Below are 19,076 nucleotides of genomic sequence, written 5' to 3'. Positions count from 1 at the left end.
TTGACATTTTCGTGTTTTCTTTTGTATCTTCATAATCACTCTTCGCCCCTCATCTCAGCTTACTACAGCTTTGCTATTGAAGCCATGGCATTTAGGTCCAGAATTAACCGAATAAGTACGATCGTCGAGATTTAGAACTGGTTATATGTGCTGACCCGATGGACACAAAGAGAAATTTAGTTTTGGTTTTGCTAACCATCGTGTTTTGATGCTCTTGTCAGTGATTGCAGTTATCTTGCTATGTGAGCGAAGGAAATATATTCTCTTCTGGATTTGTTAATTGATTCACTCTCCTAGCCATCCTCCTCGCAGGCTGTTCTTCTTCCAACAGTCTAAGCAACATATACTTACTGTCACTAGAATATAAAGTGACAAAGTATCCATTGTCTACGGCACCCGGACAAGTGAGCTCAGCCATTGGACATGCTATTCACAATGTGTCGCAAACTGGCAACGGAACGACTCTCGAAGTCAGAGCGGGGTACATGGGAATATGTGTGACGCAGAGTCATACTGGACGCATCTGCTCTAGTAATGCACAGGTGTTAGCAAATTTGATACGGGCCCAAAGGTCTATCAACGATGGGAATACAAGCACAGAAATTATACCCGACCCGCTAAATTTGATCATGATTTCAAATGAATTCAAGGAAAAAATCGTATTCAGTGGGTTGATGTAAGTCTTTCCCTTTGGCTATTTCAATGCTACGATATACTGATGGCCCTGATGTGTAGATATATCGTGGTGGCTTTGATGTTCATTTGTTTCCTAGTCCTATCAACATTCCCTGGATGGCAGGAGCAATTTGATGAAAACGGCTCAGAGCACGAGGTGAAGATATTCCCGTCTAGAACTTTAGAGTCAACTTGTTTACTCGTTGCGAGTGCCGGCTTTGGATTTGGTCTCATCGCCATATTATGGCAGCACATCAACAGCAGTGCTACGGCGACGATGACCAAAACTCTCACTTATGGCGCCGTATCAGGCCATGTGGGAGGCGTGGCAATGGCGCTGGGATGGCTCTCTGTAGGAATGCTTGGGTCCATCTGTATAGGGCTTCTTCTCATGAAATTGCAATTCACTTTCATTAGACAGCAGCTCAACGAAGAGGATCAGTCTAGTATATAGCGATGTAGCCATGCCCGTCTGGGGTTTGGCGGACTGAAGCAAATCTATTTCATCGATATTTGCGACATCTATACCGTCGATTCGTCTACGGTTAGAACCATGAGAGCTTGTCTGATGATTGTGACAATTTGCGCAATGAATGAAAAAGATAAGAGCTTTCGCTAAATAAGCATAATGTATTGGACGACGAGTTCCCTGTGTACACTAGGTACATTGATATCTAGACAGCGATCTATAAGTGGCTTAGCAGAGCCTTGTGGATTCATTCACTCTATCAGACCTTCAACTAAGCTTTGAACTGCATCATCCGCAGAGAGATGCCTGTGAACAAGCAAAACAATTGCCCTTGAAAAGCCATGTATGAACCAGCACTCATAAAATTCGGCCAATTTAACCAAAATGGCCGCCCAGTGGGCTAGCACGATAAGTGCGGCTGGATTTTGGACTGAAGCCAGATGATTGAAGTGGCCCGTGGTCTTGTTTAACCATGCGCCTATACCTTGCCACGCCTCTGGTAACTTATTGGACCCAAAGACGCCGCTACAGCATTGGAGCAACGCTGCGATGCTGAGTAGAATAGATGGGGCATCTTGCCCATCATCTGGTTTCCCGAATATCTCGGCCATGCGATAAGGGAGCATCTGAAGACGGTTGAGTAAAAGAGTCGGTGTTTCGGCGGTACCCCGCGAGCCATTCGTACCCAAAGATGTTCGAAGATCATCGCCCTTACTCCGCTCGAATTCTAACAGGTTTCCCAGTTCAGAAAAGTCTCGAATGTCGCATAGTAAAGATTGTAGCTGAGAAAGGGCTGTGGCAGGACCTAGCACAATCTCTATATTCGTAGTGAATCCAGTCAAGGTCCATTGGGCACAGCTAATGATGCTCCTTACTTGAACTCCTGCCTTTTTTATTTTTTGCAAAGTCTCGGTGGACATGTTTGAACTATTTTTCATTATGTCGTTGAACCCGACTGAGAATTCAGAGCGGAGCATTGTCGCTCGCTCACAGTGCTTTTGCTGTGCTGTTGTCTCGTTCTCGAGCGTGGCTGAATGGTATGCAGAAATAGCTAGCAACCCACACATCAACCACCGTTGTTGTAAACCCAACGAAATGATATATGTCCCCCAGTATTGTGACGCTGGTAGAGAGCCCTCGATGTTAGGAAGTGTCGGACACGTTGTAATGATGAAATGATGGAAGTAGGTCAATGTATCTAGGTCCACTACTGGAGAAGACCCAGAGAGTGGCATTGGATGTGCTAGTGACGGCGCTTCGTTCACACCAGAGTCCTCTCTGTCATGCCCGCCCGCTTCATCCGAGTCTTGTAACTCTGTGGCTCCACTTGCCACAGAGACTTCGAAATACCTGATTTTTGTGCCGCGAAAGAAAGTCTGAAGTTTCACTGAGCGCGCATGAGAGGCAAAGTCGTTCAGCTCACTAATACGGTGGGCATCACTCCAGTGGCGTCTCATGCGTTTAGAGCTTGCACAGAGATGTCCACACCCGGCCATAGTACAGGAGTACCCAGACACCACAGGTAGGACATCAACCGGCCTTGTACTTGGACTGGGCAGTAATATATTATCCAGTTCAGCGATGTCCAATTGGTGGATAGTGGACAGTAAACGAAGTCTTTCTTGTCGGTAAATTTTATGGCGGAGCAAATGGCTCGCCAATGCATTTTTTTGAATGGCATAGTGGCATTCTCGACAGATCAGGACTTTGTATTTCTCATTATACTCAAGTAGGTCTCGTGGACCGAGCCGCATTTTAAATGACAACCCTTTCTCGAGGGTGGAGGTTGGGGTAGACGATGGAAGACAATGCGGGGTTGAAAGGCCATGTGCTGCCGTTTAGGTATGCAGAGGTTTTCCTCGGGCTTCATTTAACAGAAGAATTATGAGATCTTGATTGAATTGCATAATTTATCAACGATCGTGAATGGTAAAGTCTCGTGTAGCAGTGGATTCAATGTTGTGACCAAACATGAGATTGGTCTGCTGTGGTGTAATTTACCACTGACATAATTCGGCGTTAAGTCGGATTTAAGGATGGAACAGCATATATGGTTCTTCATGGGAACGGCACATGTGGTTCTCCCTAACAACTTTCATACTTGATAATATTTACTACCTACCTGCTTTGAAATAATTGTGCTAATTGGAAATCAATTCAGACATTCGAAAGTACTTATAGTTCGGCAGATCCTGTTCAAATTCGCGTTTAACTTAGTATCAAAGCAAACAGCTAACTAGGCATCATTTACCATTTTCGCATTTCTTAAACAAATTTACCTTCCCTCATTGTTCTCTCGGAATGTCGATCCCACAGAACCTAGCTGCATGGCTCACCAAAGCTGGCTCTCCCCTACAGGTGGGAGATGCTCCGCTGCCCACAGCAGGGCCAGGGGAACTCGTCATCAAAAACGCAGCGATTGCTATCAACCCTCTCGACTGCCACATGCAAGACTCCGGGGTCTTCGTGCAGCAATGGCCCGCCATCTTTGGATGCGATATAGCCGGTGAGGTGTATGAAGTGGGAAAGGATGTTGAACGCTTCAAGAGAGGGAGTCGTGTAATCGGGTATGCTATTTGACAGTATACAGAAACAAAGCCATCCCGAACTAATGTTATCTTTCCTCAACAGACACGCTATCAATCTGACTAGTGGGCGCTCTCAGGATGGTGCATTTGCTCTGTACACGGTAATTCCCGCAAACAAAGCGGCCATACTCCCGGATGAAATATCGTTCACGGATGGCGTTGTAGTGCCATTCGCATTGGAGGCGGCCGTCTGCGTGCTTTCCCTCAAGGAGCCTGGTGTCGCCATGCCTGGTGTAGCTACACCGGCACTAGGCCTTCCGTACCCCTCGCTGCAGGACGTGCCATCCTCTGGCAAGACGCTTGTTGTATATGGTGGCTCGTCCTCAGTTGGCTCGATGACGACGCAGCTTGCTACAGCGGCCGGAATTTATGTGATCTCCATCACCGGCGCACACAATTTTGAATTTAGCAAGAGGTGCGGTGCAGGCCAAGTGTTTGATCGCAATGATACTTCACTTGTCGACAAGGTTGGCGATGCGGTTCGAAAGAGTGGCGGCGAGTTCGTTGGCATCTTTGATGCTATATCTACCCCCGGGACTTATGCTCATGACATTGCTATTCTTGGTCAGCTGGATGGAGGACACCTTGCTTGTGTGCATCCTCCCCCTCCTGCCACCGATCTTCCCGCAAATGTCAATGCCGGTATGATTTTTGCTGTCAACAATATTGCGACGCCTGTGTGGGAGGAGTATGTTACGCCTGCGTTGCAGTCTGGAAAGCTCCAGTGCCTCCCACTTCCGCTTGTCGTCGGTAAGGGCTTAGAGCATATTCAATCTGCGTTGGAAAAGTCCAAGGCGGGAGTCAGTGCCACGAAGCTGGTGGTGGAGTTGTAGCCGCTGTACAGACCTTTCTGCTATCTCTGTTAATCTGTGAAGCAATGGTTTCGAAGCTTTTGAAATACTTAAGACTGCGTATCTGTCTTAAAGCATAGTCGCTAAATTGAACAATTTATCTCCAACCAACTTGATAATTAGATTATCTAGTGATATATCGTTAAATGTAGAGTATAAAAAGACGACTATCCCGAGGATCGAAGTCCCTATTACTATGTACTGGTATAGCTCCGAGTAGCTTAAATAGGTATGGACGGCGGTGATTAACAAAACAGGCGATGATAAGAAAAAGTCGACTAGCTGAATTGAGGTTATCGAGGCTGGGCTGAAGGATAAGTCTCAGCATCAGTTCAAAATTACCAGGGTCTGATCTTTTCGATTTTCTTTTACTTGGACTAGGTCCAAATCTACCATCGCGCGTTTCTTGTGACTCGGAAAGAACATGAAGGGATTCAATCAAAATGAACTTCATGTTTGATTATTGATCGATCCTACAATTGCTACATCTAGCCTCTTGGATTATCCCCTAAGGGTCAATCCATAATTCTTGTTGTAGTCGATCTGGGGCATATTGCAAGTTCCTTACCACCACCTTCTCCTCTTTCACGCCAAACCAACGTTAACATACGAAGGCTGTTTGGGGAAATTGTGACGGTGAAATTTTAAGGCCTATAGGCTCTCTTTATCGATCGATTCATTATTATTTTTAAATTGTCTCTTTGGTGACCACTCTGACTAGAGAACTATAAAGGAACCCAAGCCAAATATTAAACAACACAACAAAACTGAGATCTCAAAAATGTATTACGTGTGAAAAACTAACCTTGGCCTAATTCAGTACAGGGCAGATCTCATCATGCACAAGATCCAGATTCATTGACATTGTGGATAATTTAATGATCTACACTAGATAGCCTGGATAGTCATTCACTAGTTTTGCTTGGCTCTAGATAGAGTTCAGATTCGAATCGATATAATTAAGCAAGGGGGATGATATGATGTTTGGCCTTATAGAATAAGTGGGTCATAGACCTTGCGTGCATCATTCTGTTGCGCTCGGGGTCTTTCATTATACAGAAGTCTAATTATCTTCCAGTGCCCATGGTTCTAATGATTGGCTTTCGCATTCTTCTAGCCACCTCTATTTTGTTTTCGAAATGTAGAAGGTACCGATCTATAACATTTTCAATCGGTACATGATGCACCCCCTTCACTGTTTTGTGAGTCATCGCTAATACATTAAGGCAGAGACCGGACCTGTGTACACTCATACTAGAAGACAATATGACTGGGACTTTGTTACTCCTGGCTATATCTTTGTAGGCCCGGCAAATGTCCCCGATGGTAAACCAGGTGCTACTCCGAACTGACAAAATCCCATGCGATGCATAGACCTAGCTTATTTGAACACGATTACAGTACTGCATTGGATAGTGAAGTAAGTGTCTGAGCTCGACTCCATCGAAGCGTGTCTAGGAGATACTCGTGAGCACCTTTTACTTATTGGAATTTGGAGTACAGGTAACAATCTCACAGTCGCGCACCGGATGAATCGTACATAGCATCCACTGAACGAAGCTATCTAAAATAGAGGGCGACGGTCATACATATCTTCCTATCCGTGTCGTAGGGGTGTTTACCTCGAGCCAATCAAAGCCATTGTGGCATTTTTTAAGTATTCAAATCTTTGTCGATATGTCCTCGGCTTTTTCTTGGGGTCTCCGTTTGGCTCGAGGTCGAAGATTATCTCGGGGAGCTTAGGGTAATCGGCCAAGTTACAGCGTGCGTCCAAAAAGCCCTGATAGATTTTCCGTAAGCTTGTTAAAGAAACCATGTCAATCCCCTTGTCCACGGGCTCAAAGTAGTGATCTTTCTCCTTCCCATCGCAATCACATTTGAGCCGAGGTTGAACGAGGCGAGCGGGTGAGTGAATCGTCCACTCTGGTGTGTCGTAGTCTCTTTCGCGCCCACATTCTATTTTCTGGCTACCCTGACCATACCCTCTGCAGCGGACACGAACAGTCTCAGCACAGCCCTCCAGGTCCTTACCTGTGCGGCACAGGGGTGACTTCCAATTTTCCTTGCGGCGTTTAGTCTGGGAAATTGCCCTCGTTTCCATACGAGTATGATCCTGCACCATGTGATTAGCAGGGACGAGACCTGGCTTTCCTTTGCAGCCATTTTGCCCACAACCATTTCCACCTTTTTGAGCACTTCGAACAACTTCGATCAGATAACAACTTCGCAATTCCGCAACGAAGAAAGGGAAAGCGTCATCCAGAACGGGCCTCTGGCAGCCCTTGCATTTTAGACGAATCAATTTGCCGGGCTCCCCGGGGATCGCTTTGACTTGTTTGAATCCTGATTCAGTTCGGGTGATCTTCCGAATGTACATGATTCCGACCATGCGGGCGAGATATTCAGTCGAGAATTTATTGAGGTGGGCTCTACGGCCTTTGTCAAGAAGAGAAAATGACAATTCGAGTGTCTCTCGATTTGTTATTGGTAAGCCATGGACTTTAAGACCATCTTGGGAGTAGAGCCATAATCGAAGTGGAGTTGAAATATCCTCAAAGTTGAAAATCTCAGACTCGACGTAATCATCGCTCTCCTCGTTGTGAAAAAGATCCATGTCTTTGACAACTTTGTCGAAGGATGTAATAATCAAACGCAATTTGTCATTTCTCGCATTCAAGCGAAATATCTATTGATTGATTAGATCAAACCTTTGAAGCTCGGAGAACACTACTTACCTGTTCTTGCTCAGAAATGGGCCCATTCGGGTGTGTATGCATAGGCACTAGAGTTCCGGAGGATATATCTTTTAGCCCTTTAAATAGGTCCTTCTCTTCCTTTCTGCGAGATTGCCTAAGCTCGAACTCCTCGAACGTTTTCGGAAAAGCCACCCGGAAGGCATCTAGAGCCTCCCGTAAATGTTCTTGCCTTTCCATGTCCTGCTTAGCACTCAGCCGGGAATATTGACCTCGGACAAAATGAAATTCAAAAAACCTAGGCTTGGTCTTGATTTGATGCTGGATTCCAGCAAGCTGGGTAGCCATCAAAATCGCCAAATCCTGTGTTCTTCCATAAGTTTCGAAAAACTCAGAACTAGTCTTATCGAAACGTCCGGGCCTACAGAAGAATTGAGGGTGATAGGCTTGGATGATGAACCTTTTCATTGAACTCGAATTCGAACCACCAAGGTCGATCCAAAGTCTCACAGACTTGAACATTCCCCACAGAGGAAAACGAACTAGACGAGTAGTTTTGAATATCTCTTTGAAAACTTCTTCTCCAAAGCAGATCTCCACAGCTGCGGACATATTTTCTCGGACCTTTTGAATGAAGTTTCGGTGGGGGCGGCGTAAATCCTCGATGTAGAAAAGAAGACAATCATCGGTCCGTTCTCGGCGACAAATTTCATCAAACATAAAGCAATGGTTAGATGATAGACCACATTTATGTAATAGGCAAATTGTCGGGTTGGTGGGGTCATCGGTCACCTTACTTTGTGAATCTGCAACAAAAAAGGTAGGGTTGAAAAGATGGATGGCAAGGGGTGAGTTGATGGAGCCGCTGGGCTGCACGAAATGAGGAGATCGGTCTACCCCCAGACTCTTCCAAACCGTGGTATCCTGCTTAACTAGATCCTCAAACGCAGTACCAAAGTCCCACGTCTCTTTCAACCCTGAATATACGTTAGCTGGCTATTGAGAAGTGGGGCTATCGAGAAATAAGAGCGCATACGAGTCTTGAGCGATTTATGAAAGGCTTTCAAGAGTGGTAGATATTGCGATATCTTATCAAGCTCTTCACTGGTTGGGGCCTCGATTGAGCAGTTCCCAAATAAGAGAAAGTCCAGTTTGGAACCCATGATAGCGGGCGTTGGAAAGCTGTCAGGTCGGGACCAAAGACCAAGGGATCCACGATAAGACGCCAGAAATGTCTCGGGGAAGAGGCAGGAGAGCAGGGCAGAAGGAACACAAAAGCAAAGTCTTAAAAAGAAATCGAGACAAGAAGAGCAGGGGGTGAAACTTGGGAGCCACGATAAGACGCGAGAAAAAAACCCAACGAGCACGAGGAGAAGAATGGGAGACATCAAGCCCTCTTGGAAGTAGCGCTCAAATATGCGCCGCAGCTGAAATCATGCTAACCGAAACTAGTTCAAACGATGTCTCGCCCATGTCAACAATTACATAAAACAACATCGCACGATACGGCTTCAGTTTTAGTTGATGCATACATATTGAAGAAGGGAACGCTCAACGCTGTATGCTCTTTGGCATACGGGTCGATTCCGCACTCGCAATCTAGCATTATAACTACTAGCCAGGGCATACAAAGAGAAAGTCTTTAGCATTAAATGCATTATATCTCTATACCAACAAGTGTTTCCGTTATACGTGAATAGAAATAAAGATGACGATGAATATATAACTTAGGTATATAATATATTAAGACATTGCATCGCCTTCTACGAAGCATGAACCATAAAAAATAATAAAAAGCAATCTCATTATTTGCCATCTAATTTCACAAATTTGCATCACCAGCCTAGTTGTATGGTTCAGGAGAAAACACCTTCTTAAGACGGAAGCGCGACAAGTCCCGGATAACCTGCGCAGTCTGCTTCAAGTTCCGCTTAGCAATAACAGCAGTACGAAGCGAGAAAATCTCATTAATCTCCTCAAGGGATTTGTTCTTAGTCTCCGGCATGAAGATAATCTGGTAAACCCAACCGAGGACGGCAATACCACCGTAGAATCCAAGCGTCAAACCAATCCGCTGCATAGACTCCATCATGCGCGTGAAGTTGTATGTAACGATAAACGAGCACAAGAACAAGTTAGCGTCGGCAGTCGTCATCCCATACGAACGCAGGTACGTGGGAAGACCTCGGAAGGCACGACCCACGTCAAGCAAGCGTACGAGCCGAAGAATCCCATGTACAGCACAATACCGGTGAGGTAAACCCCCTGCGCCGCAGAAGGGTGTTTATCAGCATCGATAGTGTAGCCAACACCGACGAGCACAAGACCAATAAAGAAACCCGGAAGCATTGCGTTCGCCCAGTACCGACGACCGAATCGCTCCATGTACAGCACGGCCGGGATGGCGCCGATCAGCAGCGCTCCACCGCCGACTGGAGACATGAAAACGGCGTCCTTGTCACCGAAGCCAATTGCCTGCATCAACTTCGACATGTAGTACATCACTGCGTTGACACTTGTGAACTGTCCGAGGAAAACCATGATACTGGCGTAGATCATTGCGCGGCGTGTACGAGGCACAGTGAAGAAGTCCATCCAAGGGTACTTGTTCCTCTGTGATTGCTATTGGCTCTCGGCTGTGACAGCTTGGAGCATGACGAGGAACTCATCTTTGGCTTCGAAGTCGTTGAACCCGCAAATCATCTTCCATACTGCGTAAGCTTCAATCACGCGTCCCTTGTGCATGAGGAAGCGATGACTCTCTGGCAGGAAGAGCATGCCCACGAAAAGGATTGTCGAAAATACCAATGAAGAGCCTAGGATGTAACGCCAGTTTCCTTCGACGCTGAGGAACATGGCAGCGATAGCGTAGCCGAGGACTTCGCCTAGGGCAATGTTTAGTTAGTATAGGGAGACGAGGTCACCGCGAAGTTTACGAGGGACTGTTGGATATTGGAGTTAGAATTGGGGGACTAAGTGGAGTGGGATGTGATGATACATACCACACTCTGCGATATACACTGGGACGGTACCACCCTCTAAACCGACACCAGCTCCAAGAATGAATCGGCCAGCGAAAACCATTCCGAAGTTTATGGCGCCTGCCGCCAGGGCGGCGCCGATTGTATACAGAATACAGGATACGATGATGGCCATACGACGACCGAGGTACTCGTTCGCTGGAGAAAGAAGAGCACCGAAAACGGCTCCGAGCGGCATTCCGGCGTTGACTAGGCTGTTGTCCGCTGAGGACAGGCCTAGGTCAATGGGAAGGTAAAGGCTTGCACCACTGATAAGTGACTGGTCAAGTCCAGACAGCATACCTCCCATCGATGCGAAAGCCACGAGGATGTAGGTAAAGATTACAGGGTTGGATAGGGTCATCTCGAAGCGAGATCTGGGAAGACTGTGCACTTGCTCTTCAAGCTGCAGCAGCTCTGCATCCATGACGGTTTCGTTTCTCTTATTTTGAAGCTTTGGGTCTTTCACATCGTCCATCTCGAAGGCAGCGGCATCCTTATCTTCGCTGTGCGTATTTTGGGGCGCCTCAACATCTTTGAGGTCGGCCATGATGAAGGAGACCTCTCAAGAGATGGTTTGTGTGAGGAGTCTACTAAAGGATATAAAGTATAACAGTGGAGTGGAACTATCACTTTGGGCTCTTCTGGGGTAGGTAGCCCGGTACTTATAGATAATGGAGGACAAATATGGAAGAAGCGCGGACGCCATCCGGCAGAGCCATGCAGGAAAATGCAGGACTATTTATGGTCGTCTAGATGGCGATCACGGCGACGGTTGATATTACGACAAAGACTCGGTGTAGGGGTTCGACAAATATGAAGGCAAAGAAACAACCCGGAGACGCGCTATGGTGCAGGGATTGGCCGAGTCGTGACCCAGGCTCTGAAGTATGTACTCCGTACTTTCCCATGTGTGGAGAGAAGTTGGGGAACCAGGACAGTCTAGGGAGATCAGATCAAGTTGAGAAGAAGGCGAAGAAAGAAGACGCTGTCTCACCGGGAGGCAAACATAGGACTATAATCGGGAATATGCAGTGTACAGCAGGCGTACAGCAAGGATTAGAATGTAGAGAGACAAGCCTTCGGGATTCCAGACGAATCGTGGGCCATCAAAGCTTGTGTCGTCCATTCCAGGGCACACAACAGCCAATCTATGGAATATGAACCTTAGATCTTGCAGATCGTTCAAATGTGGTTGGCATCATCCACGAGTAGTTCTGGAATCTTCCCGGCTTCCCGCTGTGTCGGCATGTATCACAGTACTATATATACCTGGATTGTATTGGACAGAGTGAATCCTGCGAAAAAAAGACAATCCCGACACTCGAAGCCGAATATGTCGATAGCCGAACAAAAGATAGTTGTATGGCGCATGAATAATCCGGGACTTGAACCTTAAGACGCTAGCGGCATGCAATTGGGCTGGGGTCTGCCATACATCAGCGACTTTCGGGGGAAATAATGGGGGCATATCATGACTTCTGTGGCTTGGGCCCATCAACTATTCCAATTTCGCCAATGACTGAAAACCAACTCTCGAGATGCTTATGTTTCATTCTCCTGTTGTACAGGCTCGGGGCATCACGGCCCCTCAAACACGGGATGGGCTTGTCGGGTTTGAGAAAATGTGGGGTTTTACCCAGCGCAAGCAGGGATAGTCATTCGTTGGCTGTTGCTTGGATTTGGTGGCTGCCACTAAGCAATTCTAGTTATGTGATGGTGGGGTGATCTCTACCCCATCAGTGGTAAGACTGAGGCTCCGTAAGTCTTTGAGGGATTCAGCCTAATGTATCCCTGAAGCGTGGAGAAAAAAAATCGAATCAGGGAAATCTGCGTGAACTCTCGAACATATGACAACATCGTGCTATAATGCACGAGGTATAAATTTAGGAATTACTCAAACATCATTGAATGAAATTTATCATTAAGATATGTACTCGATAAACATTGGACATGAAATAACTCCCGACGCCATGCTCTCCACCATGCAATGTAAGCCTCCACACTCTCATCGTCTTCCAGACATTCCAACAGGCTTCCGAACACTGGGATCAACATTGGGACTAGGAGATCTTCCTCCCTGTAATCTAGCCCGCAGTCGGTCCTGGGCTGAACCACCACCCGATCCAACACGGTCGAGAATCGGACGCGTCTGGGCAGACTGACTCGACCCAGCTCGCTGGCTGGGCAATGGCCGCGCTCCAGCTGGACTAGGGGATCCCGATCCAGCAGGCGAATGGGACTGAGAAAGTGTGATGGCCGGGCCCGGGGGCGCGCTGTTGGCTGATCCGAGCGGTGGTGCTGTGCCACCACGTCCGCGACGAAGACTGGCTGTCTGTGGGATCGATCCTTGGGATGAGGGAGAATCACCCCATAGATCACCTAGACCGCCGCTCCGACCGGAGTTGGCGGGCCCTTGGTTGTAGCTGCCAGAGGGTAGCTGTGAAGTCGCAATCTGGCGGGAGGGGGCCGGAGCTGGACCCTTGGGGTCTTGTGGGAGCCATGGTGGGAATGGACGGCCGTTTTCGGTGTAGTAGGCGCGAAGGGCGTTGGAGATGTGGGAGCAGTCTTCATTCTCGGGGTCGTCTCCCTCATCGCCTAGGGTAATGGCACGGCGAAGGTTGGTGAGCCGCGAGCCCAGGCCAGAGATGGCCGAGCCGCTGGTCAAAGATGTAAAGTACGAGCTCATCGTGTAGCAGCTGAGTAGTGTGATTGAGCAATGCGCGGTCTGCAGAATGGCAGCTTCGATGCGGGGTGGGTTGGCGCGGAGCTGGAGGTTTACTCGCGGAGAGCCAATGCAAGAGATTTAAGGTCAAAGAGTTAGACAAGAGATGAGGATAATTGCAATGGATTATTAATTGGGTTATTAACAGAAGAACCGGCTCCTGAGGTGAGGTGAAGACGCTCAAAGGAAAATGAAAGGCAACGAGAGCGGAGCGCATTCATCGGGCCACGTGATCACGTGTTTCACCTAAATAAAGCAACGGTCAAGTCTTGTCTCAAATAAATTATGTTCAGACATCTCAGGAATAAAAGAGATACCGAGCGGTACAGTGGAAGATAAAATAGACATTGGAAGATCTAGGATCGTGAGTTGTAGTGGATGCAATATAGCAGGGTATGATGCCCGATCACTAGAACAGAATAAGAATATAAAACAAAAGAATTGACAGCCCGAACGCCATGCAAGATCAGGTAAACTTTTCCCAAATCCCCTAACATTGACAGAATCATGCCATGACCTGGTCCTTGCCAGCACCCTCGGTCTCGTATTCGATCTCGATGCGAGGTCCCTTCTTGCGAGGCTTCGTCTGGGGAGCAACATGCTTCCTCTTAGCACTGGGCTTGGGCTTCTTCTCATCCTCGCTAGCCTCCTCGTCATCCTCGCTGTCATCATCCTCGCTCTCATCGTCATCGTAGTCGCTGGAGTCGGCTGAGTCGACACCCAGCCAGTCCTCCATATCCTCGAGGTCCTCCTCCTCATCGAGATCGCTGACGTACTCGACCTCACCGACGCCCTCTTCTTCCTCTTCCTCAAGCTCCTCACCATCATCCATATCCACATCACGCTCACCGTCACCAGCCCGCTCAAGGCCACGGAGAACCTTCTTCCAGATACCCTCCTCGACATTGAGTGGCCGATCACCGTAAGCGCCGCTGCGCAGACGCTCAATAAGCTCACGCTCAATGGCTCTCTCGACCTTGGCCGCAGACTCGGCCTTACGCTCACGAGTCTCTTCACGGCGGCGGACCTTCGGCGCCAGCTTGGGCACAACCCTTTCTCCGAGACGCTCGTCCTCCTTGGCGATGTTCTTCATGCGAATGCTGACCTGCGTCAGGCGGGTGAGACGCTGCTTGCACTTGTGGGTCAAGAACTTGGGCCAGTAGATAAGACGCTCATCGACTTGCTCGAGGGCCTTGGCATAGTTGGAGGACAGGCGCACGCGCTCCCACCATTTGCTGGGCATGTGGGCTCGTTCGACGGTCTTCATGTACAGGTACATGACGCCTGTTTCGGGGTCGCTTCGCACCGTCGCATACCGCGAGTTGGCCAGTGGGCAGGACTGGCGATTGCACAGACCACTGACGTTGTATTCATTGCGACAGAAATTTTGGTCTTTCGTCGTCCTAGAGAGCAGATTGGAATGGTTAGTGGAAGGCTCTTGTTTTTCTATCCATGCATAATGAAGATAAAAGGTTCTGCGGACTGAATATCCGGCGAGTGAAGAGCAATACTCACTTGAGTTTGTAGGAGCAGAATTGCTGGTTGATAACCTGCCAGACAATTTCGTCAGACATGATGGGCGAGGAATTGGCAACCGAAAAAGTGGTTGGTCCTAGAGTCTATGCAGCAGATGTTTGACCCCGAAGAAAAAAAAAAGATTCGATATGTATTGACCGCCTTCCTGAGTAGGATAGTCACGTGTTTGCTTATCGATTGCACGTAACGTCATTGGATGGCCCCGGGGATCCGCCTTCCACGGTTGGCATCCACTACTGCGTACTATATAGAACAGCGCATATCTTACAAGTATGGCTTAAAAGGCCTTTAATAATTAATAGAGAGAAGGTTAGAATAATGTAACATTATGATAAAGATATATAATATGCATTGTAAAGAATTGAAAGTCAATGAGGATAGAATAGGCACAGTACATATATATGTCATCACGAGAGAAGTGATGGAGATGTTCTTAACACTACGTGAAATTCACAGCAAGTACTGCCTAAGTGGTCCCAAGGATAGAACTGAAGTGATTGAATATTTTAATAGTATAGAAGTAGCCCGATGCTAGATGCGCTCAACAAGACAACATGCTTGAGATTAATATACAGAGCCACATGATACCAGATCGGTGGTAGTTAGGGCAGAAGGGAGAGATGAAGAATCCAAGCGAGAGAATGGCTATGGTACACCGAAGTCATGACAAGCACCAACTCTATCCACGGACCTTTCGGTAACTTGGGGGGTGCCACGATTGTTTGATCATTTTTCCAGCCCAGACCGGGACCAGAGACACGGCTAGCACAGCGAAAACTCGCCACAGCCAGTCAAGGGTGATCACGTAACTAAGGTCGAAGTACTCACCCAGGAAGGGAACACTGCCTGCGTATACAAGCAGTGTACCAATCAGACAGAAGATCATGACTGGGTGCCAGGTTGTGATTGCAGTGGCGACCATACCAAGCTCGTTGAGGACGAGGGCCGTGAATGAAAGACTAATTAGGCGCGGCCCTGAGATGGTATCCAACAATATCTGAGACAAGCCCTGGATCACTGCACCTTGGTAGACAGAAATGAGAACCCAGCCAAAGAACGAGCGGTAGCTTAGGCTCTTTCCTGTCTTGAGCTCTTTGTAAAGCTCTGGGTAGAGATTAGCGAGACGCTCGTCGACATCCCGATCAAAGGCGAGAGAGAAGACCGGTGCGTTGGTGTAGACAGTCGCATAGCCAACCATGAGCCAGTTAATGAACAAGCCCTTGGGATCGAAGTGGCTAGCGATGCTGTACATAGTCTGGCAAACACTGATGATCAACCCACGGTGCATGATGAACTGTGCCAGTTTAGCAGACCGCTTGTACGAGTTGCGGCCGTGCCAGACTAGAAGCTTGGTGATATGGTGGAACTGCGTGATACTGAAATCAGCGGCCAAAGATGCTTGGCGGCCTTCCTTGCCCACGATGCCAATTCCAACATCGGCTGCTTGAATCATCGAGACATCGTTGCCGCCATCTCCGATGCAACAAACGCGTTTCTTTGTGTGTTGCCGAATCAGGTCCGCAATCTCAGCTTTCTGAGTGGGGGAGCATCGGCATGCGACCACGGCGGGTAGCAGCACCGCGACAGAGATGAAAGCTGTTTTAAATTGGCCAAGCATGAGGTTCAAGGACTCGCCATCAATCAGCAGGCAGCAGTCAGTCTTGTTACGCAAGAAGTCAAGAGCTTCTTGTGCAGTCGACTTGTCTGTGACTTTGGTGACTGTGTGGATGTACTGGCCCCGGGAGACCAACTTGGCAGAAATAGCGACACAACGCGCCGTCTCCACTTTGTCACCCGTCAGCATCCAGATCTTAACACCAGCATTGCGTAACAGCTCGAGGGAGGATTTGACGTCGCGCTGCAGCCGATCTTCCACGCCGGTCACACCAGAAAGCTCTAAATCTTGTTCAAGGTATTCGCTCACAACCTTGGCCATTCCTGCATCTCGCCCCTGGAAAGAGAGCGACGCTTGTTTGTATTTAGTAGAGAAGTCCTGGTATTGCTGTGCGGAGATTCGTTTGCGCCCAACTACGAGAGTTCGCAACCCTTCCCGAGCCATGTTGGTAGTCTCCTCGTCAAGCCAGTCATTCGCTGCAACAATAGTTGTCATGACAGTGTCTGCACCCTTCTGATAGAACCAAATTTCACTGTCGTCTTTGCCAGATTCAAGCATGTTTTCATCGTGCTGGAATTGGACGATAATCCCCATTCGCTTTGAGTCGGATGTGAATGGAAAGATGTCGAGAATTCGAGCTCGGACCACAACCTGCTTGGAGTCGGTGGATTCTAAGACGATACTTTGTCTGTCTCGATATGCTAGCTTTAATCCAACCTCTTCGGTATATCGAATAATGGCAATTTCATCAGGTGATGACGCTTGGTAGCTTGTCACCTTCCGGCCGTCTTCCTCCTCTGTGGTCGGTGTGACGTTATGGCAGAGAGCAAGCGCTAAGATGATATCCCGGACGCGGGAACCAATCTCTCTTCTTGTCCGCGGCGCAGCGGCATGGCCGACCTGATTTCCAAAGGCAGTCGAAGGGGTAATCAGGGTATTGCCCGAAAATGCAAAAGCTTGGCGAATAAATGAGGCGACTTCGTCCATTGCCTCATTGGCGTATGATACCGTGCCAACGTGTATCTTTTTGAGCTCCATCTCATTTTGTGTCAACGTTCCCGTCTTATCTGAAAGCAGATATTCGATTCTTCCCAGATCTTCTGGAATTGTACTGGTGCGAACGACCGTTCCTGGAATGTCTTTGTCCCGTTCGATAAACCGCCCGTATACGGACTTCGCCATGTCCAGATTGACCCGAAGACTCATGGGAATGATCGTGGAGAAGAGAATGAGATAGATCATGATCGCAACGTACCATTTCTTGTCGTTTGTTGGTTGGAATCTTTCCAACCCGACAAGGATGATGGAGAGAGTAAATGTGAGGACGCAGAGAATTTTGGTGAGGTTGTTGATCTCGAGTTCTAACAGGCCAGTCTTCGACCGGGAAGCGGAAGTTGAAAGCGAAGCGCGGGTTTGAGATCCTGTATAGATGACGACGGCGTAGGTGATGGTATTAGACGCAAGAACAGTGTTGGCCCAGGCGGTATTGTCGATTGTCAAGGGAGCTGATTGATTTTCCACAGGCCTAGGCGTCCCTTCGTTGTTTGGAGGAACGGACGATTTGTCGACATGAGCATCATAGAATCCGGTGGGTGGTCCCAGCCCAATAGTCCCGACAAATTCGTTGACCCTCTTATCAGGAGCGCTAGCTGTGATTTGTAGTCGACTTAAATCGCTCAGAGGGAGCGATTGAGACAGCATAGAAGGCAGACGAAGCTTCCAGTCTGTCTCACCATCCAATTGATCAGTTCGGATAAAAGTATCACCTGCTGGTGAATTTTCAACACTTTCACCACTCTTCGACGTGGTGTCGGCTGTGGGTTCGGACGGTCCCTGATGTGGTTCAAGCAAGTCGGAAGACGCCCCAGGGACAGGTTCTTCCGTTAATGAATGACGAGGAGTGCCAGAGTCATTTGAAATGCTCTTCAGAATCACCACATCGGCAGGGAGGCGTTGGTTCTTGCGGACTTTGAGCACATCACCGACCTTTAGGTCCCGCGATTTTTTTATGACCTCTATTGCGTTGGACCTTCCTAATGCTACAGTGCAGTATTCTTCCGCATTGGCCTCGGCATCTCGTCGCCGACGACCAATATCATCAAGTGCCTCTTTACCCAATGATATTGAAACCACAAAGGCCAAAGGCGCAATGTATGACGACATGTAACCAATTCGTAGCACCGGGATGACCTGTGATAAAGCCACACAGAGGAAGTAGATGTTGAAAAAGAAGGAAAATTCGTTGTACAGGGTTCTCGGTAGGAAGCTCCAGGGTGTGTATTTTGCATTCGAGACCACATTGGCTGGATATTTAGCAGCTTGATGCTGCCCGACAAGTACTTCACGGGGAGGTTGGTTCTCAGGGTCGTTATCACTTGATCCAAATCGAATTGATGTGCCCTGCAGGAATGCGGGAGTCTTGAATATTGGGAAGCGCAAGCGGCTGCCTTTCCTAGGAGGCTCATCGTTGAAATCGCGAGTCGAGGTTCTGCGATCTAGGAGAGGTGCATCGTCGTCTTCTAGGTTCCGGGAGCTTGCATGTGAGTCTCGTAAGGCTTGTTCCTCCCCGTTCTCTAGAAGCGCATCCATATCATCCTCCAAGTCTGCATGTCCAGACGCACTGCGTCTCCATCGACTTGCCGCTCCGACGCGCAAGTTGCGCAGCGCAATACCTGGCCCATAGCTTCTTTTGCGGCCAGTATAGTCATGAGACTCACGAGGCTGTTGAGGGGATGTCGTACCGGGGTCTAGCTCTTCTAGATCCAAGTCGTCGTCTGAGTCCGAGAAGGCGTCTGGCGCATCGGGATGGTCTAGGGGGTGTAGGTAGTCGGATGAGGAAGGCATTATGGGAAAACTGGTATGGTTCAAGTAAAGGCGATTGCTGGCTTCATGGAAGATGGTGCT

General features: G+C 48.2%; 8 protein-coding genes across 8 annotated transcripts; 2 read left to right on the top strand and 6 right to left on the bottom strand.

Moving 5' to 3' along the window:
• Window positions 1-3,445: 3,445 nt before the first annotated feature.
• PEX2_025070 (zinc-binding alcohol dehydrogenase family protein) lies at window positions 3,446-4,565 on the top strand (the record flags this gene model as incomplete). The annotated part of the gene is made up of 2 exons (XM_016739782.1): window positions 3,446-3,711; window positions 3,776-4,565. 2 exons carry the CDS (start codon window positions 3,446-3,448, stop codon window positions 4,563-4,565), a joined length of 1,056 nt encoding a protein of 351 aa, XP_016596452.1.
• A 1,636-nt stretch (window positions 4,566-6,201) lies between these two features.
• PEX2_025060 (uncharacterized protein) lies at window positions 6,202-8,439 on the bottom strand (the record flags this gene model as incomplete). The annotated part of the gene is made up of 3 exons (XM_016739781.1): window positions 6,202-7,269; window positions 7,319-8,253; window positions 8,313-8,439. The coding sequence occupies 3 exons, from the start codon at window positions 8,437-8,439 to the stop codon at window positions 6,202-6,204; spliced, it is 2,130 nt and encodes a 709-aa protein (XP_016596451.1).
• Window positions 8,440-9,119: 680 nt separating this feature from the next.
• PEX2_025050 (Major facilitator superfamily domain, general substrate transporter) lies at window positions 9,120-9,835 on the bottom strand (the record flags this gene model as incomplete). The annotated part of the gene is made up of 2 exons (XM_016739780.1): window positions 9,120-9,350; window positions 9,443-9,835. 2 exons carry the CDS (start codon window positions 9,833-9,835, stop codon window positions 9,120-9,122), a joined length of 624 nt encoding a protein of 207 aa, XP_016596450.1.
• Window positions 9,836-9,898: 63 nt separating this feature from the next.
• PEX2_025040 (Major facilitator superfamily domain, general substrate transporter) lies at window positions 9,899-10,846 on the bottom strand (the record flags this gene model as incomplete). Its single annotated transcript, XM_016739779.1, has 2 exons — window positions 9,899-10,161; window positions 10,279-10,846. 2 exons carry the CDS (start codon window positions 10,844-10,846, stop codon window positions 9,899-9,901), a joined length of 831 nt encoding a protein of 276 aa, XP_016596449.1.
• Window positions 10,847-11,112: 266 nt separating this feature from the next.
• PEX2_025030 (uncharacterized protein) lies at window positions 11,113-11,460 on the top strand (the record flags this gene model as incomplete). The annotated part of the gene is made up of 1 exon (XM_016739778.1): window positions 11,113-11,460. The coding sequence occupies one exon, from the start codon at window positions 11,113-11,115 to the stop codon at window positions 11,458-11,460; it is 348 nt and encodes a 115-aa protein (XP_016596448.1).
• An 844-nt stretch (window positions 11,461-12,304) lies between these two features.
• Window positions 12,305-12,985, bottom strand: PEX2_025020 (uncharacterized protein; the record flags this gene model as incomplete). The annotated part of the gene is made up of 1 exon (XM_016739777.1): window positions 12,305-12,985. The coding sequence occupies one exon, from the start codon at window positions 12,983-12,985 to the stop codon at window positions 12,305-12,307; it is 681 nt and encodes a 226-aa protein (XP_016596447.1).
• Window positions 12,986-13,526: 541 nt separating this feature from the next.
• Window positions 13,527-14,595, bottom strand: PEX2_025010 (ribosome biosynthesis protein MAK16; the record flags this gene model as incomplete). The annotated part of the gene is made up of 2 exons (XM_016739776.1): window positions 13,527-14,424; window positions 14,537-14,595. The coding sequence occupies 2 exons, from the start codon at window positions 14,593-14,595 to the stop codon at window positions 13,527-13,529; spliced, it is 957 nt and encodes a 318-aa protein (XP_016596446.1).
• A 641-nt stretch (window positions 14,596-15,236) lies between these two features.
• Window positions 15,237-19,016, bottom strand: PEX2_025000 (aminophospholipid-translocating P4-type ATPase NEO1; the record flags this gene model as incomplete). The annotated part of the gene is made up of 1 exon (XM_016739775.1): window positions 15,237-19,016. The coding sequence occupies one exon, from the start codon at window positions 19,014-19,016 to the stop codon at window positions 15,237-15,239; it is 3,780 nt and encodes a 1,259-aa protein (XP_016596445.1).
• Between the last annotated feature and the right edge of the window lie 60 nt (window positions 19,017-19,076).

The sequence above is a fragment of the Penicillium expansum genome (assembly GCF_000769745.1).
Source record: "Penicillium expansum strain MD-8 chromosome Unknown contig67, whole genome shotgun sequence".
Lineage (NCBI taxonomy): Eukaryota > Fungi > Ascomycota > Eurotiomycetes > Eurotiales > Aspergillaceae > Penicillium > Penicillium expansum.
This window is presented reverse-complemented; position numbering and strand designations above follow the sequence as displayed.